The following is a 23,176-nucleotide window of genomic DNA, read 5'->3' on the forward strand; positions in this document are numbered from 1 at the left end:
TTTCATCATTGATCATGAATGTCTACAAACAGTTTGCGTAGCGTTGGCTCTGCGATATCAAGATTCAAAACGGAAAGGTACTCATAACACCAAGATACCCACGACCAGTCATTTCGTAGTCTAAATCTCGCTCCATGAGTGAGCCATACGATTAAACGTCACACAGTAGTGACCGTACGGTCTGCAGATGACATGTCGGGCATAGAAATATACACAAGGTCCTCAGGGTCGTACACGGCGTGCTGGCCGATATGCCAGAGATGGAGGTGCATGCGCGTGGCGAGGATCGCAAGGATATAGACTTGCGACCTGTATATGTATGTAGGGGTTTTATCAGTAGAAATTCACAGCAAAAGTTGAAGACGCGTACTCTCCGAGGAGGACGTAATATGCAGGCTGGGTGTGCAGAACGTCAGTGACTCGATCTCACTGAAGGGTATAGGGACATTTACGCACATCAGAAAACATTACTGGTGCAAGGACATTCATGACCGAGAGAACTTTCGAGATAATCATCATCATCGATGAGGACATAAAGATATGGAAGTGCTGACTCACATAGACCGCATGCATAATAGAATATGTTATGCTTCACCAGAATTGCGTGCATACCGCCATTGGACATTCTCCAGGTCTGGAAGACTCGTGTGAGTGTTAAAGTGACCAGTCCTGAGGAGAGCGTCAGTCATTGCGTCTCTGTAATGTATGGTCGAAGTTCCCGGCGCCATACCAAGTTGAAAGACAAGTAACAGAAGAAACGGCATGAAAAATTCGACAGTGGTTGAGTTCCGGTAGCAGCCTGTGATGCCTGGGACCACGCTAGTCGTAACTGTGAGGTGGAGTTAATACGTGCGAATAGTAAGTGGGGAAAGGTGAGAGCACAAACCGCGAGAGGTAGCAATAGCGCTAAAACAAATGCCGATGAACGATACGATAGTAGCCTGACTGATTCATCAACCATGGGATCAGATATTTTGAGGGCATGGGACTCACAAAGAGGGTGGACAGCATGGTTACAAGTACAATCCTATTGCTGTTCCAAAGCACATATGTCCTGAGCACAAAAAAGCCTGGAGGAATCGGATCAGAAGCACGTGTATGTCGCAGAGGAAGGAGAGATACATTCGGAGCAAGTGAGTGATATCACTCCGCAACCTGTAAGAGGAAAGAGCAGTGCTCGGCAAGAATATGCATGTAGCATGTACTGTGCACGTACCGAAGTAAATATTGACCAGTATCTTGCATTTCTGGCAATGTCATGCAGTCAGCGTCACTCATCGGCAGGTAAGCAATTCCGCTGCATATTCACATACGTTGGTGTTCTCGTTCGGGGAGAAATGCACTGAAACATAACCTGTCAAATAAATATAGGGGGATGTATACTGGGATTGAGCGCACGATATATGTCCGTGATGACCAATAAAAAGGGGACATATCGTGCGATGATATAAAGGACTTTCACCTCAGTCCAGCGCGATCGACACATAAAATTCCACTTTGAATAGCATGTCATCAATATTTGAATAAAGGGATATTACAGCACGAGTACATCACCTCTTCGTGAAATGAACAAACATAATCATAGGCCTGGATATAAGCGAGTTTAACGGCGGACGGGATAGACCGGAACAAGCTTACCCAAAATGTTGCCAATGACGCTGAGCCGTCACGTTAAAACGCGGAACAAGTAATTCAAACAGTACGCACTGCATATGTACTAGTGACCCATGATGTCTGTTATTGCCTTGCCATCGTGTCCAGAAAGCGACGCACCGCTAAGTACTGTAGACCCCTGGCCGCTGCGATCTCGTCAGCCGAATATTCCATGAATATCTACAAACTGGTTACTTGTAACGTCGGATCAGCGGTATCAAGATTGAATGGTACACACCAAGTAGAGCCGCTAGTTGTGATCAAAAAGTTCCTGCACGAAAGGCGCTCGAAGTTGTCCTTGATTCGGTCTTCGACACACCGGTCCGACTGGACGCTTGCGTCAGTCGACTTGCTGGTTCTTATTGCAATTATCCGGTACTGACGCCGATAATGACAGGATGGGTCCGTATTTGAGGCGTGGCTGTCCACTAGAGGATCATGTTATTTTGCAAGTGGTGAATGGGGACGTGACTTTATTAGTGAGAATCAACAACTATTACAAGCGCGTTATGTACGCAAGAGATCGTCATGATTAGTCTATCAAGGTTCAAGGCCTCACTTTCTTCCATCATGGGCGCAACACGAAGCTGGTCTACATATGGGGCACCCGTGCAATCATATTGGTGTGTTGCAGAGTCTCTCAGAGGGCAGAGCTCGGGGATGTCACATATCTTATTGTGGCCATCGTCATCATGCCCTAATGCAGTCCGAAGTTTTGGTCGTTACGTAGAACAATAGCAGTAAACGGAATCGCTGCGATCGTAAATGAGAAAGCAGATTCGTCCACCAGGATATGGAGGTGGTGCCAGATTGGCGCATGCTCCCACCACGGTCAGGGTAAGGTAAGGGGTGACCTCGTTTTCTTCTCCAAGGTCGATCCAGGGCAGTGTGCCACCCTAGGGATGAGCTACGACACGATCAGGGTCAAAGTTTCTGTTAAATTCATCTCGTCTTCTGTGACAGCGTAGGTAGAAGAGGAGCCAATGGAAGGAGATTGTAGTAATACTGCCAACGATGCCACCTATTGAGTCGTTTACGGGAGTGGGAGGGGGACAGGGATTATGTTGATCGGTTTGGAATTAATGAGCTGGCAGATCGGGTGAATAGTGTAGACGAATAGTACTTGATAAAAGATTACCAATATTATATCGTAGTTGGTACTGTAGTTGCCACGGGCGTCATGGAAGTTGTTGGATCGTACCGGGTGTTTGATGTTTGCGCAAATATTGCTGCCGAGGAGGGAATCGATTATTAATTTAACCGGGATTGCTGAAGTGGTTCACCTTGGTGTTGGCAGAACAACAGAAGGAGTGGAAGAAAATGAGGGGGTAAGCCTTGTGCTGCGTTTGATTCAATTCCTGTAGCATCTGGATGACGTTGCAATGTAGACTTAGGTATAACGCGGACGGAGTTTGAAACATTCACTCATTGATACTTATCTTGTATTGATCATGACGTGCGCATGAACGAACGTTTGAACGACTGTATATGATTGTAATGTCAAGATCATGCACATAACACGGTCGTAGGGCTGGTGTCATTCATTGGGAAAAGTACTATTCCCAAACAATTGACACCAGCCATACGTCCGCACCTTACACAGCAGCCGCACGAGGGAGCCCATTATCATCAAGCTAAGTATGCAAAGCACACAATTTCTCAGCCCTCTCATAATACTTACCAAATGGGCAACACAGGCTAGCTGAACCGATGATGTTCTGAACTGACTTAGGACCTACATGACGTTCTGCCAGTGCCTACTCCAGTTGGAAGGTTCATCACGGTAAGTCAGCCGTTTTCAATACCTATCGTGGCTTATCACATTACCCTGCTCCTTCTCCAACTCATCATCAATCCGCTAGCAACCGTAACGTGGTCGTGCAAACGCCAGCTGCCAACTGGTAACCTTCTGTCCTCCACATTCAACATCTTAATCCATCACATGTTTAAATCTAGCGATTTTTGTCATCGGAAGGATTGACAGAGCCCAAGGTAAGTCGATTGTCCAAGGTACCATCCATCTCGGTGATTTCACACAGCGTTGTGTCAATGTATGCATCAATGTTGAAGGCGTCTTCTAAAAACACTGCTTGGACAAGCCCGATCCACCACTCGGTCGAAGTGTTATGCAAGTAAATGCTCACAAATATCATTCATATTGTCACTGGTGTCATGTCTCGGTAGGTGTACATGATTCACTCTTCCTACGCACGTTCTCATCCCTTTCTAGCCCAGGTTTTGTTTGGTGACATCAAAAAAGACGTTCGATTGATGGTGCTGGTATCTGTGTTCTCGGCGTTTTGATTTGGAGTCAATCGTCATGCGATTCTTCAAAGCACGCGGGCTAACGTCTGAATGACACAACTGTGAAGTGGCATCAGTGATCTTGGCGTGAACTTCCCTCCCTCTCATGGGGCGCTCATCACACGACTTGCTATATCTTGAAGCTCTCTTTTCTGTTTGCACTCAGTTACCCCTCTCTCATGGTAGGGACAGCTGCTTCGCCGTCGCCTAAGAGTCCATTCTCACATTTATCCGGCGGTGAACGCTTTGAACATCTCTTATGGTTGAGTTTCGTGGCTATCACTCTGGACACAATCGTGACAGCTGGATAATTTTCATTGGATCCCTGCATGCATGCATGCGACGAGTCTACTGCCCTATAGACTCATATGCAGGCGGAACATCTCTCGGTTCTCCTTCCTGTCCCGCATCCTGGTGCTGAACAGCGCCAGACCCCTCACTGTCAACTTCTAGCTGCGTAGGTAGGACGAGCCCCTGGCGGCCAGCTGTAGCAGCGGTTTCTCGCTCTTTCATCCCGCGACCGGAAGAAGATGCAGATGCATTGCCGACTCTTGGAGCAGGTGTTGTGAGTGGGCGCGTGGTGTGCCAGTCTGCTTGCTGCATTGCGTATGTGTTCGGCCCTCCTTGGGGATACTGGCCCAAGTCTGGGCGTACGAAGCCCTGAGAGGGGTACCCCTCGCCGGGGGAGGTGGCAGTGTCGCTGTATTGCGAGGGAGAGCCGAGTGGGGATGTTGTGCGGTGGATACCTGCAGGGGCGGCACCCGCAGGTAGGAACGGTTCTCCATATTGACGCATGCTCCTATCATGTTCAGGGTAAGGTAAGGGGGTGCTCTCGTTTTCTTCCCCCAGGTCGATCTGGGGCTGGGTTCTGCCACCTGAGGAATGGGAAACGATATGATCGGGGTTCAGGTTCCCGTCAGATTCATTTCGCCTTCTGCGCCTGCGTAGGCAGAAGAGGAAAAGCCCAAGGAGGACGATTATGACGACGACACCACCGATGGCGCCACCTACGATTGCGCCGGTGTTTGATGAGTTGTTTACAGGAGATGGTGTGGGAACAGCAACAGAGGTGGTTGCGGATATCTCTGTGGTGACGACGGCTGTTGATCCGTAGGGAGGTTTTGATCTGGTAGATCAGGTGAACGACTGTATAAAAATCGAGATAAAACAGGACCAACGTAATCGTAGTGGGTAATGTAGTTGCCACGGGTGTCATGGAGGTTGCAATCGGAGTTGTTCTACTCATTGCAGGGGTAGTTGATGTTGCGGCATTGCTGCTGCTCACGGAAGATATCGAAGAAGTGGAAATAGTAATCGGGGATGCTGATGTGGTTGGCGATGTCGTGGTCGGAACAACAGTCACTGATGTCGGATAAGACATATGTGTACTGAAGGAGGGGTCTGATGGGTTGACTATATAGGAGGAGAACAGGGGCCATACCCAAGTCACTTGATTTCACGTGTTCAAATTCAAATTCAAGTTGTCGATCAAGTCGCGACTTGTGACGTCAAAATTCACGCGTGTGTAGCCATAGCTTCAAGCAATGTGGGACATTGAGACGAGGAAGGTTGTCGTCAAGTGGAAAGGGCACTCTGAATTTGTGAAGGTAATATGCTGGAGTCTAGATGGTGAGCGACTGGTGAGCGACACAGTCAACGATTTCCTTGATTGAGATCCCAAACGTCCACTATGTTTTCTCCGCATGCTAAGATGAAAATATGTCAGAATTAACCCCCGCAAGGCCATACAAACTACGTACCCGGTGTCGCACACCTGCCGCGGGGCAGCGCATCATCACATGTTCATATGACGGCCCACTTCGACTTTTGGACCAATAGAGTGCTGCACAGATGGGTGATGACTGGCGAAATGGGGAGAACGGGATAGGAGTAGGGTGGATGTCATTGTCTTCAAGCGGCCAAACTATTGCAAGGACCGGACAGTTCGGAGGTTGTGGGACATTGAGACCAGGAATGTCATTGACAAATGGAAGGGGAACACTGTGAGGACAGTATGCTGGAGTACAGATTGTGAGTGAGTTGTGGGTGGAGGCTTGGATAGTGTAGTAACAGTGTGGGATGTGAAGAGCGGTCACCGAACCCGTTCAGGGTCCGAACTTTCCGATCAAGACGGGACAGAAGTTCAACACTGCCACATGGCACCCTTGAACATCCACCATTTTAATTCCGAACGACCGACTCCTGACAGGCCTGAATCTTAAGTGCGAACACATCTTGGGATGATGCAGCGTGTCTCTAGAATGTTGACACAAACCTCCAAGTTTCAAACAACACGAAAAGGACGTCTAGTATGCGGCCTTCTCCGCTGATGGAAAGCTTCTATCCACAGCTCGTGATGCATCAAAACGCGTACGTCTAGGACGTTCAAGCCATTTTCAAAACAGTTGGCCTAGAATACTTCCTGCCCATACCTGATGTGAGTACCAACTTGACTCCCACTCGTTATTTCGTTCCCAATGGCTGTTAGGCACAAACATCTGAACTCAAAAAAGAAGGTATGTATATATCATCTCATGGTTTTTCAAGAATAAAACACGTTAATATTCCACTTGCGCAAGTTGTTACATTAAGGCATATGTCGTGCCTTTGATCTTGACATTGATTGTGACATTGTGATTCTAGGCAACGTCCGCCCCCCGTCAAGTGCCGCTAGACTTTTTGATAACGTGCAAGACCGTGGTCTTCTGCGTTACCCTCATCTCATTTTACACATAGTACTTGTGCTGATTTCTATGTTTACAGTCCTCCACTACCCATCGTTTGCATCCTGATCCCCCTCTACATCGCCACTGCCGTGCTTTTGCACTATCCTGGGGGTCACTGTAACGTGGGCTCCTCGCTTGCATTCCTCAACTCTTTCGTCGCGCTCAACCAAATGCCGATGTACCAATCGAACTCCAGCAATGTCCAGGACCTAGTACTTCCTCTCGTCGCATTTCTTGCACTAGATGACGAGAAGGTGCATCTTTTTTGGAGACATGTTCTCAATCATTGGTATTTCGATTTTCTCCACAGGTACTGTCTACTGCTCGGCGGCCGGAACAAGCTAGCAACAAGGCGAAACGCATTAAGAATCCATATGGTGAGCTCGTGCTGTGCTATTCCTCTGCTGTGTATCTCCACCGACGACGGTCATTGATGGCGTTAGAACATGATCCAAGTCACCCGATCTCACGCCCCGACGTCAGTACTTGGTGACGTCAAGATTACCGCGCGCGTAACTATAGCCTCAAGTGAGGGAGGCTGGAGGTCTAGCAGACAGTCGTTGGTCCGAACCTGGGCGGGGTTTGACTCTTAAAACCTTCCCGGAGCACATGGATGTTTGGAACATTTGAATCCATCCAGTTGTTACGAATGCCCACCAATATCATTGCCACTGGTGTTATATTTCTCGGTAAGTATGATTCATTCTTCCCGCGGGTCTCGTAGCTAGTACATTTGTCTCAAATATCTCAGCATGGGCTTGCCTCCCTGTTTTGAGTGCCACATGACATTCTATGTCTGGAAGTTTCTTCCCACTTTATGCCCGCCACCTCTCTCTAGAGTCTCTTATAGTACGAATAAATGCTTCATACACCAGCGTGTATTACAGACTCAGCCACTCAATTTCAAGTTGGAAAGCATTCTCACGTTTACACCCATCAGACGATGACTTCGACGCGGCGTACCATCACCCCCTCCGCAGATGTCCGGACGGCAACATAGGCGAAACGGTCTTTTGGATTGATTTCCAACCGGATACCAGCCTGGGTTCCATAGGGATTATCACGGTCTTGAAATGACTGCTTGGCATCAAATCATGTAAGCTGTCTACTTGTGTCAAATTATAATGAATGAGATAATTTTGTTGAACTTGACATACTTAGTAGCCTAGGTTTCTATCGGAGGGTTTTCCTGATGGATCAGAGGAGCGGATTTCAGAGAAGGTGTGTGTTGTTTCGAGTCCGGCGATGCATGATTAACAAGAGCAATAAACATTCTAGTGATAGGCTCGCAAAGCAGGTGCTGCTCGCGCAGAAGTAGACGCTCTCAAGACGAAACTCAAAACACACGCAGATTACGACGAGGTGCACAAATACCGGTCATTTATGAACAACACTAATTTCTTCTGGAATACATAATTGTATCGGTATATAGGTCTCATGACTACCCATATCATGGACTCAGGAATTCACTGATGGCATCATCTCCCGGAACCTGTACCTTGAACGCTTGTGGAACAAGGTTGCCGTCAGTGAAGCTTGGCTCTTTTCGAGATATTTGAAGGAACCGAGAAGGAACCGAATGATAACAGGGTATCATGAACACGTTTCTACCTTGCTTCGTTCGTTCACTTTCGTCGCAGATACGTCGGTGCGTGGCACCTCTTCCCTTCTAAAACTAGTCGTTTTCATCAGGCCTCAGCTCCGAACAGCGAGCATCCCATCGTGCAGCTACCAGGGACTTGGTTCGGTATGTTAGCTATTGCTACTGTATGCCAATACCGACTACATCATGATTTCACTGTCACAGCGTCCCGGATGACTCGCCCGAAAAATCCCTCAGAAAATGAAAGCGGATCGTTCTCTGCATGCACATGTTACGTGTTGCACGGCATGCTGGTCATGATACATGTCATGCTCATTGTGTCTTATATATATCGCTGGGAACACAATGTGACTCTCTCGTTCACGCCCACGAACGCTGATTTTTGGCCCGTGGTGCTGAGTGCTTCACTACAAGCATTTTACACAGTGTGTCCGCTGATTCCTTACCAGTACACCAATGACAGGCTTTGTCTAGCTCTACACAGCTGTTCTGGTCTTCCTTACCCAACGGCTTGCGATGTCAAGGGCGCTTGTACGCCGTCTGAAATTAACTACCATACACGACATCTCCAGCGCATGGGCAGGCCTTGGTTCCGCACTCAGTAGTGTCTGGAAACAAACTCATATATCTGCATCATTGTCGGCAACCACTGCTGTGACAACCTACCTTGTATGCATTTCCGTGCTGCATGTCACCTCTTCCACTCTCCTACAATTTCAAACATTCAATTCTTCTATTACAACTAATGTTTCAACAACACTAGGATGGGTGGATGTATCAAGTACTACCGAAAACCCGGTAGCTATCACTGGATCTTTACCGGCCATCAGTCGATTTCCTGGACTTGTCTCTGCAGGGATATCCAATAATACAGTCTACGACACCCTGCAAACGAGCTCTGTAGTCGGACGTGCAACTGTGAATGCAACGACGATAACTTCGAGTTGCGGATTACTTCCAAATGTCACATACTCTCGAAATAACAACACAGCAACCGCTCCGCTTGGCAGTGGAAATGTTATGGTCATGACTGCGTCTTCCCCCTGTACGTGAACATAGTGTGAAATGTTATTCCATCATATTTAAAAATACCCACAGGGGCAGACCAGATACGAGTACTTCAATATGGGGGCAGTCCGTCGGTCAATATGGTTTGTGTCAAGGTTTTTAGTGCTTACCCTGGAGCTGATCGGCGGCTGTCCCACATTAGTCCCAAATTTACGCACAGCCTGCTGTCTTGTTAATGGTCTCTACCTTGTTGGAGATCGAGCCTTCAGTACAAAAGGAGGTTGCGGTACCGACGATTTGGGTATGTCCAGGTGCGTTTGCCTTTTGGAATGTAATCACCATAACAAACATTTCTGCAGCTGTGAACCAAACCATTGAAGTCTATTTCATGCAATGCTCACTGTCAACGAACAACACCGCAGTGGTGATCGACATGCAAACCAACACTCTAGAGAATCCTATGCCTGTCCCGCAGCCATCCACGCAATGGGAGGAAACGCTTCAGTGGACATCTACCGACTGGTCAGAAAATGTGCGTTAAACACCACTCGTTTCTAGTGGTTGCCGAAGTTCAATAATCCGTTGTCTACACTAGGTTGGTTACCTTTTGTCTGTTGCAGGTGGTAGCGGGTATCAATTTATAGATCAATCTGGATATACTAGCGAACCCTCAATTGTGGATGAGTTCGGACCTTGCTTTCACTATCATGCTACTACAATGCCTTACCTATGGCCTTTTATTCTAGGTCTATAATGTCATTGGTAGGATTGAATCTCTCAGCTCAATATCTCCAATCGTCCACCGACTGGGACCAACCTCCCGTTTCTAATTTCACTCTGAGCCCGGATATACTAGAAGCTGCTATTGCGCAGACAGTTGCGCAACTCACTTGGATGGGTAAGAGATCATACTAGTATGCATGGGTCTGTTATTACTCACACTGTGTCACCAACTCAGCGGGGCGAATGAATGGAGGAATTCAACCTGGCGAGGGGATGGCCCTTGCCTACGAGGAGGTGATTGCCTTACGCCTGAATGTAAGTATTAACTGCACAGAACCTCTTTCCATTTGACTGATACACACATGTTGTAGATCACCCTTCTTCCTGTGAGTTCGCGACACTATCTACGCAATGATAGTTTGTCGAAGTTGATTCTAGTTGCTATTTGCGACCTCTGCGTCGGTGATCATGTTGGGATTGGCTCTACACACGACAAGAGCATTTCATGCATCCCGCGACAGTCAGGCTCCCATCTCAAATGCAGGCGCACTGCAACTCTTATGGTTGGGTTATCATTCACCATCTGTCCAAGAAGCTTTGCAAAATGTGGAACATCCGACGGAGGCTAACTTACGTCGCGCAGGCATGATAGACGTTTGTTTTGCGAGCACCACGTCTGGCGAAGCAGAGCTGTCAATGAGGAGTTTAATTGATAGTCAGGCAGTTGACCGTAACGATGGGATGTAACATTGGGTTTGAAAACACTGGACACGATAAAGACTGTAACATCTTGGTGTTGGCTATGTGCAACGGTCGTCAGAAGCCTGCGTCAAATATTTGTGCATGGCAGCTCCGATGTTCTCGCTGGCACGTATTTAGTTCTATCTCATTCTCTAGTTTTCCTTACTACGAAGAGGCTCTGTGGCGAAATCCTCGCTGTTCGACATCATTTATAACACTCGTGTATATTCAACAGTGATACGTTGTTTGTTTGATACCTTTGTGGAAGATGAATTTACCTCACAACTGCCTGTGTAGTTTGCATGCATATACGATTACTGAAATCCTGGTGCTTCTTGTCGTCGTCGTCATGATCATGATCATGATCGTTCACGTTGTCCTCGATTGGCCTGCTCGTGAGTTTATATCTCAATGCGTCTTACTCCTATGACAAAAATGGATTCCTACGAGGGAGTTATACGAGCACGTCCCGATTTCCTGACTGGTCATCTCGTAGATCAAGTTCCACTCCACAAACGACGCCGAATAAGCCACGGGTCACACCGTACAGCCTACATGTGGCATGTCGGACACAGAAATGCACGAGGGCCTCAGAGCCGTCCACGTGCCACTCCATATGCCAGAGGCAGAGGTGCATGCGCGTGGCAAGGATTGCAAGAATAAGGATCTACAAACTGTATATAGACACTGTCAGTAGGAATTCACAGTAGAATTGTGACGTGCATACCCTGCAAGGGAGGAGTATACAGAATACATCTGCAAAACATCAATGACTACACCATATCGAAGGGTACTGCTTACGCACATCTAAAAGCAGCATTGGCAAAACAACATTCACGGCCGAGAAGACTTCTGAAACGGTAATCATCGCTCTTGAGCACAGAAACACACGTAAGACCGCATACATAGTTTAATATGTTATGCTTCACCAGCATGGCGTACAGAGGGCCCTCGGCCGACCGTCAGCTCTGTGTAACGCGTACGATCGTGAGGTAGACTAGTCCTGGAGAGGGGTCAGTCAGCGTGTGAGTCTGCAATGTATGCTCCCCGTTCCCAACCACATACCCAGTTGAAACACAAACATGAGAACACTAGGCAAGAAGAGTCGGATACCGTATGAACTCCGGGAGCAGCCTAGGGTCTCTGGGATCCCAGTCACGACTGCGAAAGTGGAGTGAATATAATGAATAGTATAATGGCGGTGGAAAGGGAGAGCACAAACCTTCAGAGGTAGCACCAGCGGCAAGCAAAAGGCCGATGCATAATACGATAGTGGCCTGACTGGTTCGTCAAACATGAGCTAGGGTGCGGAGTGCGCATGTGACTCACAAAAAAGGCGGAGAGCACGGCTACAAGTACGATTATATTGTTGTTTTAGAGTGCATACGTTTCTGAGAATATAAAAGCCTGGGTGAATCTGATCAGGAGACCATCTATGTCGCGGTGTAAGGAGAGATAAATTCAGGGAAAGTGAGCGATATCAATCTGAAAACTGTGCAAGGTGAAAAGAAAGAGCAACGCTCGGTAATGATGTATGCAGCATGGACTGCGCGCGTACATGTGAAAATATTGCCCAATATCTGGCATTTAATAGCGAAATCGTACAGTAAGCGTTCTCATCAGTGACAGTCCACTGCACATACCTTGGGGTTCTCATTTGGGGCCAAGGCCACTGAAGCAAAGCACGTCAATTTATTGTCGTGGGGTGTGCGGTATTGGGAATGAACGTACGACATAGACACACGATGATAAGGACAAATGGGACATATGGTGCAATGATATAAAGGCCTTTGACCTTTGTCCAGCGCAATCGAAGTAGGAATGTCCACTTCGAACACTATATCATCAACATCCAAAACAAGGCGTATCACGGAACAAGTGCATTACCTCTTCGTGAAGTGAACAAACAAAATCATAGGTCTACATAAGAACGGACATGAATAGATCAGGACAAGTCCGCCCAGAATGTCGCCGTCGACGCTGGACCGTCAGGTTAGAACGGCGAAGAAGCAGTTCATACTTGATTTTCCTTCTACCCTCGTTCTAACCTTGCCAACTGCAAATGTACTGGTGACCACATGTTCGTTAATATCCTGCCTTCATATTAAGAAAGAACGCACAACTAAGAATTGCAAATTCCTGGCCGTTGCGATGTCATGAATCAAATATTCCATCTGCATTCACTCGAGAAGTAAAAGATCCAGGTTTCGCGCACATACCTTCTTGTCTCTTTTATGAATGAGCTGGGAGCCCGTCAAGGGGAGGCTGTGAATACTGTCGCCATTGGGCTGAGCTTGATGATCATGATGGATCCTTCAATTAGTCACAGGATGCACTAGGCAGGGCGCAGCTTACAGCTGGTGTCAGAAGCATACAGTTGAGTACTCTATCAACACGCAAAACACACTAGAGAAGGGCAGAGCTTCCCTGGCACCCTTGTTCTATAAGGGTTGTGTATTTTTACTCGCGATGCAGGAATAGATTGACCGCGCAGTATGGTAAGCACCGCGTTTTGTACTCGAGTACACAGGGTTGGTTAGAGCCGCGGACACGCCGCCATGACTAGACACGAGTTAGCTGAGAAATCCTCCAATAAGTAACATGCAAAACAAGATTACCTGCTGTGTATAGGCTTGATAGACACACTGGCAAGTTGATTGAAAAATTCGCATCACGGCATGTAGTCGTTGTGGTATTTTTTGTTCTGGTGTGTTGTGGTGGGTTACGCGGACTAAGAATACTGGCAGCAAATATAACCGTCACCATAGTTCTGAGGCGCCTTGACGCCGCTGGAAGGCATACCAAGTCTCCACTATACTTGGCGGCCGTAACGTTTCCCGAAAACAAGGGATCCGGAGGGCAAGAATTGCCGCACCCTCTGCACGACATGCAGTAACATTCCACGAGGATGCACACTATCAATTGAAAGGCCACTGATCGATTGCATGTAGACCGATACCGAATCCAGGATCCTGTCAAAATTCGAACGCTATGAAACTACTTGACCTCCTTCCTGGACCTCGGGTACTTGTGAATGGAACATAGCGTGGTCCTCCTCATGACGTCGTGGGTTGCGCTGTCCAACACAACAAAGTAAGCTTTTTCTCAAGATTAAGGTGGGTTACATCACCCAGCGATTTGCGTGTTCATCAGATCAACGACGCATCGTAAATAACTCGATCTAGAGTCTCTTGATCGAATTAACACAGATGTTAGTCGTCAGCTGCTAGCAGTCCACACGTAAAATGGCAATGTTTGGACACCATAAAAATCGATGTGTATACAAAAATAAGATTCGGACACAAGTGAACCCGATATTTTTTCAGGTGCAATCGACGGCAATGTTTTCGACAAGCCTGAGCGTCAGAACATCGGCAGACTCGGATGGTCGCGTTCTATTAGCACACGGCATCCAAAAAAAAATCAGAATATGACAAACAAGTAAGCGATGCAAAGTCCAAACGAATAATTCACCTCTCAGGCTATCCTGCATCGCTCGATGGGATATAATTATTTATCACAAGGATGCGAAAAAGCATCAAAGCGTATACGCGTCACTCGGATGCAAAACGCACTACACTAATTCTACCGTGGCAGTTGATGCCGTCGGCATTTTTTTCACTGCGATATGCGTCAAATTGGGCCTACTAGGGCCCTGGCCAATTACAATGTGCAATTGGAGCTCGATCTAGATCTGTTCATCTATACCTGCACATGTTGTGGATAACGCACCTAGAACTATTACCGGTGATGATGATCCGTCCAACTATTGCACGCGAACATGAATACCCGTCTCATCTAAAGCTATTTCCGTTGTTATGTTCTGCGGCGAAGGAACAAATCAAGATTCAAGAATTAGAAGTTGTGCGTGGAGGCGGCGAGGTAAATGATATGGCGGAGATTGCTGCTCGACGGGCATACAGCGGACTGATGAATGCATTGAAATATCATATACGGTAGATAACAATCATTAATCACCTCCATTAATGTGGCAGTGGGTGTTGCATGTGATCCCGCTGATAGGAATGATGGCAGCCAAGCAAGTTGACTCGAACGTTCTGTATTTATACATGTTTACTACTTGCAATGCTCTGGAAGAGGGTGAACGGCGAGGTGATTATAAATGCAATTTGCATTGATGTATCGTAAGAATGAACAAAAAACATGATATGACGATGCATGCATGAAATGTGCTGGTAAGTATAACGAGAAACAGGTAGTCAGAGCCACCAAACACAGTACGACAACTTGTGTCGAAAATAAACAAGGAATCAGTGTCTAAGATCGTGATGACGATGACAATGCACTGTACATGCGTATGAACGTCCAAAAGAGGTGTCCACCGAAACGTGGCGGGGGGGTAGTATCACATATTCAACTTCAAATATCACCTTTTGGAATCCCTGCACAAGTCTACTGCCTTATAGAGTTATACGCAGGCGGAATATCTCTTGGTTCGCCTTCTTCACTATGCACCTGTCCCGCATCTTGGTGCTGGATAACGCCAGAACCCTCTCCGTCAACTTCATGCTGGGTAGCGAGGCCGAGGCCTTGACGGCCAGCAGCAGCCTCTCTCTCCTTCATTGCACGGCTGCTGGAGGACGCGTTGCTGTCGCTTGGTGCGGGAGATGTGAGGGGGCGTGGGTTGTGCCAGTCTGCTTGCTGCATTGAGTACATGTTTGGTCCGCCTGGGGGGTACAGGCCCGGGCCTGGGCGAATGAAGCCCTGAGAGGGGTACCCCTCGGCAGCAGTGGTGGCGGTGTCGCTGTATTGGGAGGGAGAGCTAAGTGGGGAAGTTGTGCGGTTTATACTTGCGGCAGTTGCTGCGCCGGCGGCCGCACCCGCAGGTAGGAAGGGGCTTTCTCCGTATTGGCGCATGCTGCTACCATAGTCAGTGTAAGGGGTGATCTCATTTTCCTCGCCAAGGTCGACTTGGGGGAGAGTTCCGCCCCCCGAAGGTTGGGAAATAACACGATCGGGGTCAAAGTTGCCATCGAACTCATCTCGCCTTCTGCGACGGCGTAAGCAGAAGATGAGGAGGGCGAGGATAGCGATCGCGGCGACACCACCGACTACGCCACCTACGATTGGGCCGGTGTCTGATGAGTTGTTTGTGGAAGAGGAAGAGGAAGTTGAGACAGGGATTGAGGTTGTTATGGATGTCTCTGTTGTGATGATGGTTATTGATCCGAATGCATTTGTTGAGCTAGTAGTATATTGGATAAAGGACTGTAAAAGACATGAGATAAAAAAGGACGAACGTAATAACGAGGGGTACTGTAGTCGGGACAGATGTCATGGAGGTTGTTGTTGGAGTGGTACTTGTGGTTGCAGGGTTAGTTGAAGTTTGTCCATTGCTGTCAGTTGTCGCGGAAGGTGTGGAAGATGTTGGTGTTGTAGTTGGTGTTGCTGCTGAACTAGATGGGGGCGTCGATGAGGGCGTTGATGACGTTGATGGAGTGGTACTAGTAGCTAATGATCAATCAGTACTGATTGAAGAGACGAAGGGGAGAATAAATACTTGGTGATGTAGTAGAAGTAGTAATACTGGGTGATGTTACAACAGTTGTAGGTGCTACTGTCGTTGGGGGTGTTGATGTCGTCGCTTGTGGTGCAGACGACGACATGATGGGAAGAAGGATATAGGAGGGACAACGTTACGGGCTAACTAAAAAGCACTAAACGGAAAAACGTTTGTTCTTAAGAAACTGCGCAGCCAACACGTGGAGCGCACCGTCGGAACGAATAAAGTTTTGACGTGTACACACGCCTTCCTTAAATCTCCGACTTCAAGTTGACTCTATAGAGCAAGGACACGCACCGCAGTGCGCACACACTCACGCTCGACTAACTTGCCCGCCAACCCATGCGAGTCCCTTTGAATAAAGCAGAGAATTCTGCCATCGGTACACTCCATCATTTATTTTACCGTCTCCACAGCCGGACGGCACCCGTTCAGTGTGCCCTCAGGCAATGCTTCCTGCCGGTTCAGATTTCCGCCGTTACGCACGTAAAACTAAAGATTCGTTCCCTTTTATAAAGCCTTCTTAACATCAGTCTCCATTTAAGGCCCAGCTCTCAACTTACTTGACAGCCTTGACCTGGCTTCCCCATTACAGCCGGAATTTTCACGTCGCTTCTATCTCTGGCCTGACGTCCCGCCAGTATCCTTATTGTCCCAGTACCGACTTCGCTCCACTTTTTCGATTCCACCACCACGATTCTCAGTTCTAAACCCGACAGCAGCGGCCCCCAGTAGACATTACCAGGTCAAGCATATTTAGTAATTAATTACCCCACGCCACCACGTTTCATCCGAAACTTTCACCCCGCACCGCCATCACGTACAGCTACATAGTTTCCCCAATATTAATGTGTCAGCCCTCCGCTCTCTCTCCCGCGATAAAGTGGCATGACGTATCTTACTAAAGTCCAGATAGTATCAAACATGCGGTGTAGTTGCCTTCTGGATCACCCACATCGTCCTAAACCTGCAGAACCAGTGTTGACCAGGTCCCAGGCCACAGCTGCGCATCAGCTCGATATCACTACGTACTAACATGTCACTGTATAGACTTGTTATCCTGTTAGTATGTACATCATCGTGAACGGGCTGACCATTGTGCATCATCGTCTACGATACGCCGCTGATTTGATCAACTTGCGAATCGCTGGGTGATGTAGGGAGATACCTCATCATAATCTCGAGAAGTTTAATTTGTTGTATCACCATGCAATCCATGATGTCACCAAGAGGCACACGGCATATTCCACCCACAGGTACCCGGTAGATACCGAATTGGAAATAACCAATCGTCCGTCCCTATCCAGAACACCTCACACACGGGTGGTTTGGGAGTTTTTCACTATGTGAGATTGGTTTCAAAATGTCAGTGATAAAGTTGGCGTTTTGACTATACATTTTGACCGAATAAAAATAAAAAATTTGGATGTGTGCCAAAATCCCAGGTGAAATTCTACATTTTATGTACCATTTTGAGCGCCATAAAATACAAAGTTTTGAGCGCAGGAAAGTTTTCCTCAGAATTTCATGTAACTAGGTACATTTTTCCGATTGCAGCATAATCAAATTTTTTGCAAGTTAAAATGGGGAACGTAAAATGTGAACTTTTAGCACGAGAAAAATGACGTGGGCACTCATCGGGCACTCATCGGGCATTCATCGGGCACTCGTTGGCGTTGGGTACTCATCAGGCATTCACTCATCAGGCATTCACTCCACTGACAAATGCACTATATTGTAAACTCGTGAACAACTAGAATACGAAGATACATGGTTAAGTAAGGGACGTAAGTGCATCCAGGTCAGCTATCGAGCTGAGATCATCACCATCATCGTCCGCATTATCTAGCCTACGCCGCTTGCCAGACACTGTGATTTCTACCCCTGAGGCAAATAACGACTGGGACTTCGTGACCAAGACTGGTTCGTACTTCTCTTCCGACTTGAGTTTTTGCAGAACGGCAGAGTCTGCGACAGGCCAACCAGATAAATCAAGATGATCGTTGAAAATGCCTATCACGGCGTCGTGTGAGCCCAGGACCTTCATACCTATCTCCTTCTGGTAAACAGGGGAGTCCGTCATGAGCGCATATGAAGCTGCCAACAGGTCTTGTACGACAGGGACATTTCGCGTCGCTTTCTCGTGTGCGAGCCGGAATTTATTATATACCGTCTGCTGATGCTCAGTGACCCGCGTGTACCGATGCGAGAAGAACTCAGCGAGTGCATGGATGAGACTGTCGAGCGGTTTGCAGTCGACATACATAAGATTGGGAAGATTGCTTCTCCCGATGAGCCAATCTGCTTTCGAGGATGATCCGGGATTGGTTTCGAAGACCTGTGTTATGAGTGATGTCCGGCGAACGATGTCCATGTACGTCTCCTTGTACTTAAGAGTCGTCCACAGAACGACGTAAAAACTGGACTCAAGGTCATCCTTGACCGAGTGTATGGCATATTTATGCTCGACGAGGTATGCAGACATGAATTGCCAAGTTCCCTTAGTGATAGCAAAATAAGTACGAGATTTAAAGCGCGTGGAGTGAACATACCGTGCGTGTCGTTTGTCAGGGACCGTTAATGTTAACCAACTTTGCGAGGTCCCAGTCAATCAGGTAGCCCTTCCCTTTGTAGATGACGACGTTTCCAACACTGAGGTCTCGATGGAGCACCTTCGCGAGTTCAAATGCATCCTTGTGAGCTACGGTGATAGATCATGAATAAGTTGTGTGAGGATTAAAAAAACACGTACCAATCAGTGCATCACGCACAGACGAAACGAGTTGATGAGAACTCTCAAACTCGGTCAAATTTTTGCCCACAATATCGAGGGCCAGACGGTGATGAGTGTGCGGAGTGAGAGGCAAGTGGGGAAGTGCCCATTCAGCACTGCCGAACTTGGCAGTTTGAGTAGATTGCTGAGCGATAGAGGGGGGTACATCATGATATGCAATACACTTTGGAATATGGGCAACTTTTTTCGACATCAATAACTTGTACGTTTCGCCTTCCGGTAAGACATCGGGTAATGATACCCGCCAAGAGTCCTTGAGCATCACGAGCTTCTTGTTGACAAGATCGAATGCCGGACATGCGCGTGTCCAGCGGCCAACAGGCGAGTGAGGTTTCATAACAGGTTGGGGAAAGACCAATGTCACCGAGCCAGAGCCCTCGACATGAGGGACATCGACTTTGAACATACGAGTGGTACTGGGGATATTTAGCCGTGACCTTGCGAGGTCGGCCTCCTCGTCGCCAGCAAGCGTGACGGAAGTATCAACACCACGCATTTCAGGCGATGCCCGTGCGTAACGATAGAAGAAGTCAGCCAAGTGTGGCTCGTTATTGTAGTCGATGGGGCTGGTGACGATAGCCCCCTCCCTATCCCATCTGATGATCCGAGCGCGATCACGCACGATTAGGACAGAGAATACGTGGGTACGGAACTGGGTGCCGAGCTGAGCTGCAGTATAACTCGTTATTTGTCCCAGGGTGTCCATACCCTTCTCCGTCTGGGACACGAGGCTATCAGCTCCAGGTTGACGGAATGCGTCGTGTGAGGGTGACCATTTGAATTCTATGATGATTTCTGTGGTAGAAACATCACAGTTGGGAGATGAAGGTTCGCATCCATCGGGATACACGCAGACGTCCGGCTTAATGTTGAATACCTTTGAATTTAATTTCGAACAGTTTTTCGTGTCTTCGTATTTGTGAGTGTCGACAAACGACAGTTGAGGAGCGAAAGGTTTGATGGCGTTAATCTGGGGTTAGGCGATCAATAATCTCAATAGCGTATGTGCGAGGGTATACTCACGAAGGGTGTGTAAGCATGTTCCTCATTTCTAACAGAGACCGTGCGGTTGAATGCGCCAACAGCGAAGGCTGAAGTGAAGGACGAAGGATCATAATCGGGAATCTGAGAAGTTGGTAAAAATTCCTGGAGAAAGTCCCCAGCTGGCATCGGGCCGACGAAGTACCCTTTCATCTCTTTACCCATAGCATTGATAGTTTCGAGCCGGCATCGTGTTAGAGTCGTAAAGGGCAGCATGGTAGAACTGTCCCGTTTGATAGGAGTATCAATGACGTCATTGGGACCTAGATAGGGGCCGTCCGAAATAGGACACGTAACTGGTTCTACGGTAGAGGTACCTTCGAGAGGCACTGCAACGTTCATGATGGGTAAAATGTACAGGGTATGTGTGTGACAATATGTATAAGAGATACGGATATGTATGTACAGAAAGGCTAACGGCAATAACGGATGATATATTCCGAAGAGGGAAGAAGGGAAAAAAGATAACATCTACATTTGGACCCTTTTATAGTGAATGACTCAGACTCAGTTCGGATTTTCCCGGATCCAGAACCCCGCTGCAAATGGGTGAATCTGCGTTTTGAAATTCAGTCCTATACATCGTGAGATAATGACGTGTGAAAAATGGGGAGGGACATACTCGACACAAGGACACAGCAACAATGTGCTGCGGAGAAAATTTCCATCGTGCGAAGTGTGATACTACCCACTCAGGTTTGACAGTTTCGAGATGATCGACGAGCACTGTAGAATGTAAACGAGCCGGAAAGTAAGGATAGTGTCTGAAAGGATCGAGGTGAGAATGCAGAGGGAGGTAACGCCGTACGGCAAAGCCCACTACTCGCTCCATCTCGAAAATGTACTTGATGATCCCTGGTGTTGGGGGGACGTTCCTGATACCGCCATGATAATAGAGGATCAGGCTGTTGCCTACATGGGTGGAGTCACGGGTATAGATGGATCCCTCATAGAATGTGCGAGCGTGCAAGATTGCCCGCCGAACCTGGATAAGTTGATGGAGGTCGTCTGGAATGACTTGTTGTGTAAGGGGGCGATCTTTGGACACAGAAATAGGATCAGCGTCGACTAAGGGAGACACGAGTCTGTCGAATAGAGACTTCACCTCCCTAAACACGGGAGGACAAGAAGGTCGGTTTAGCCAATACTTAAGCTTTGCCGCCTTCATGTATGAGTGAAGGAGAGTGGATTCTTGCTGACCTGCGTGAGGCACGTAAGTCCGTTATTGACACAGAAGTTAGAATCGTACCGAAAATGTGATTGTTGGGCAACCGTTGCAGCTGCCCGATGAGACGCTCGTATGGGAAGCACCACCATGACCTTACCGGACCGAAGAGCTGCAAGTAGTCCCAAACATGCAACGCCATATGGCCATTCGTGCGATGGGGTGCACGTGGAAGCAATACCTGCAGGTCCCTCATCCAGTCGATAATGCATGCACGGTATGCTTCTACTCGAGCCGTTGTCATAGATCGTTGACACACGATGTGGACAGCAGATACGAGGGCCATCGTATGATCAAGGATCGCACGACGACTGACTGCGATTTCCGACGTGCGGTGAGTAGATCCCTCGCCCCACAAGCTAACCAGAGCTATGGGTAAGTATAATGTCAGTTAACGTGCGCCATTCATCGGCCTTCAGGGTTCCAGCTTTTGTTTCCCCAAAGTTACTGGGGACTGATCTTATCGAGGATGGCGTATCCGTCGTCCTAATCACATCAGTAATGCGTCGCATGACCTCTGGGGTAGCAATGCGCAAGTTTGACAGCTCAGGCGCGAAAGGTTGAGTTCGACGCTACACAGAGGCAGCTTAAGAGCGTACAATAACACCAACAATATAAAATACTCACCCAACTGATGAGCGATCTAACCCAATAGGGTTTGAAGACTTTTTTGCCAGCGTGAGGGATGTCTGGCGTGATACCCAATCCTTCCGACACAAACCGAAGGGATGCAACTGTCTTGTTCAACAATTTTCTCTCTAACTGCGCGAGGTGATCCTCGATAAGCTGTGGGTCATTCCCTTCAAGGTTGGGGACTGCTTCAGTAAGGAGACTCTGAATTGATTTGACAACTCTGACGTCTTTTTCTGGGAAGTCTTGAGGTTTGTTGAGGTCGACGTCAAGGAAGAGATAAGTAAAAGCAGGGATAACATCAGGCTTGCGATGTGCGGAATCAGATGTAAGGCCTAAAAATTCGCGAAAATGAGCGTGCGCGAGACCCTCCAGCAGGCAATGCATGGCATCGACGACGATTTGGCGAGAAGGATCCCAGTATGATAACCTCCAGAGTGTCGACCACCGCACCCCGTGTGATGCGAACAACTTGTTGCGTTCAGCAGAAGTTCCTGCATTCTTCCAGAGTTCAGCATGGCGGCGCACTTCGTCCTTGTCCCGAAGTCTCCAATCTTCAGACTGGACGTCTGTTCGACCGCAAGTCGATCTGTGCCAACAATGGCAGGCAGTGCAATAAAAATGGCTCGTTGGACCCGCTAGCTGAGCGGCCTTTCTCGCTGCCGGGAGGTCACATACTAGACATGCTATGGCGCTGCGTGTAACCCGGCCGCGAGTGTTGAGAGCTGTGCGGCTATAACGTATTCCGTGTTCCCAACTTTCAACCATATCATCAACCACAGGATCTAGAAAGAAATTCAACTCGTCTCCTGAAGGTTCTGAAGGTCCAGGGATGATACCAGCTAAGTACATGTTCTCGTGTTTGTACCGGATATCGAGGGGGAGGTTCAAACATGCGCATGAGATGATGCCGGTGGATGTTGATGCATTTCGTTGACGATTGCCTTCGACGTTGAAAAAATCAACGTTGAGTGTGAAAGCGTATCGGCCTTCATCGCCTCTGTCGATAAATAGAGACTGGCCGGACGGACCCTGGAAGGTGCGAAAGAAACTTGCGTCCCAAACATCCTTGACGATATGCGGTGTACTCCCAATGGAGGCTAGTAAATCATCACAAGGCCTATCCATCAAGGCCTCCAAGTCGGGACGAGACAACAATCCGGCAAGGTAGTCGTGGAAGTGGTGATAAAGGAATATTTTTATT

The 23,176-nt window shown here is 47.9% G+C and overlaps 7 protein-coding genes across 7 annotated transcripts; 1 reads left to right on the top strand and 6 right to left on the bottom strand.

Moving 5' to 3' along the window:
- Positions 1-126: 126 nt before the first annotated feature.
- On the bottom strand, positions 127-2,073 carry DFJ58DRAFT_252154 (uncharacterized protein). Its single transcript, XM_041379480.1, has 15 exons — positions 1,892-2,073; positions 1,774-1,840; positions 1,708-1,717; positions 1,639-1,658; positions 1,555-1,587; positions 1,463-1,495; positions 1,314-1,342; positions 1,233-1,247; positions 994-1,054; positions 887-941; positions 731-829; positions 559-669; positions 457-500; positions 371-396; positions 127-309 (listed from the first exon to the last, which is right to left on the bottom strand). Exons 2-15 carry the CDS (start codon positions 1,825-1,827, stop codon positions 159-161), a joined length of 741 nt encoding a protein of 246 aa, XP_041235493.1. The 5' UTR covers positions 1,828-1,840; positions 1,892-2,073; the 3' UTR covers positions 127-158.
- A 2,141-nt stretch (positions 2,074-4,214) lies between these two features.
- DFJ58DRAFT_252218 (uncharacterized protein) lies at positions 4,215-5,696 on the bottom strand. The gene is made up of 3 exons (XM_041379481.1): positions 5,399-5,696; positions 5,136-5,345; positions 4,215-5,083 (listed from the first exon to the last, which is right to left on the bottom strand). The coding sequence occupies exons 2-3, from the start codon at positions 5,336-5,338 to the stop codon at positions 4,306-4,308; spliced, it is 981 nt and encodes a 326-aa protein (XP_041235494.1). The 5' UTR covers positions 5,339-5,345; positions 5,399-5,696; the 3' UTR covers positions 4,215-4,305.
- Positions 5,697-7,756: 2,060 nt separating this feature from the next.
- Positions 7,757-10,764, top strand: DFJ58DRAFT_848311 (uncharacterized protein; the record flags this gene model as incomplete). The annotated part of the gene is made up of 16 exons (XM_041393609.1): positions 7,757-7,779; positions 7,853-7,904; positions 7,968-8,045; positions 8,146-8,208; positions 8,376-8,430; positions 8,491-8,711; positions 8,761-9,331; positions 9,385-9,437; positions 9,515-9,605; positions 9,654-9,826; positions 9,853-9,889; positions 9,915-10,040; positions 10,061-10,192; positions 10,253-10,332; positions 10,389-10,403; positions 10,456-10,764. The coding sequence occupies 16 exons, from the start codon at positions 7,757-7,759 to the stop codon at positions 10,762-10,764; spliced, it is 2,079 nt and encodes a 692-aa protein (XP_041235495.1).
- Positions 10,765-11,212: 448 nt separating this feature from the next.
- On the bottom strand, positions 11,213-13,063 carry DFJ58DRAFT_918290 (uncharacterized protein; the record flags this gene model as incomplete). The annotated part of the gene is made up of 11 exons (XM_041395591.1): positions 11,213-11,425; positions 11,742-11,761; positions 11,824-11,919; positions 11,981-12,039; positions 12,088-12,107; positions 12,146-12,191; positions 12,402-12,430; positions 12,503-12,595; positions 12,807-12,851; positions 12,978-13,001; positions 13,034-13,063. The coding sequence occupies 11 exons, from the start codon at positions 13,061-13,063 to the stop codon at positions 11,213-11,215; spliced, it is 675 nt and encodes a 224-aa protein (XP_041235496.1).
- Positions 13,064-14,778: 1,715 nt separating this feature from the next.
- Positions 14,779-16,462, bottom strand: DFJ58DRAFT_824198 (uncharacterized protein). The gene is made up of 3 exons (XM_041392145.1): positions 16,280-16,462; positions 16,020-16,230; positions 14,779-15,964 (listed from the first exon to the last, which is right to left on the bottom strand). Exons 1-3 carry the CDS (start codon positions 16,383-16,385, stop codon positions 15,172-15,174), a joined length of 1,110 nt encoding a protein of 369 aa, XP_041235497.1. The 5' UTR covers positions 16,386-16,462; the 3' UTR covers positions 14,779-15,171.
- A 1,594-nt stretch (positions 16,463-18,056) lies between these two features.
- Positions 18,057-20,459, bottom strand: DFJ58DRAFT_848314 (uncharacterized protein; the record flags this gene model as incomplete). Its single annotated transcript, XM_041393610.1, has 6 exons — positions 18,057-18,250; positions 18,332-18,519; positions 18,547-18,782; positions 18,871-18,983; positions 19,035-20,046; positions 20,100-20,459. 6 exons carry the CDS (start codon positions 20,457-20,459, stop codon positions 18,057-18,059), a joined length of 2,103 nt encoding a protein of 700 aa, XP_041235498.1.
- A 277-nt stretch (positions 20,460-20,736) lies between these two features.
- On the bottom strand, positions 20,737-21,270 carry DFJ58DRAFT_610346 (uncharacterized protein; the record flags this gene model as incomplete). Its single annotated transcript, XM_041380870.1, has 2 exons — positions 20,737-21,102; positions 21,166-21,270. Coding segments are annotated over 2 exons (471 nt in total), but the record flags the coding sequence as incomplete, so codon positions are not given.
- Between the last annotated feature and the right edge of the window lie 1,906 nt (positions 21,271-23,176).

Source organism: Suillus subalutaceus, assembly GCF_016647625.1.
Source record: "Suillus subalutaceus strain FC151 chromosome Unknown DFJ58scaffold_292, whole genome shotgun sequence".
NCBI classification, from domain to species: Eukaryota; Fungi; Basidiomycota; class Agaricomycetes; order Boletales; family Suillaceae; genus Suillus; species Suillus subalutaceus.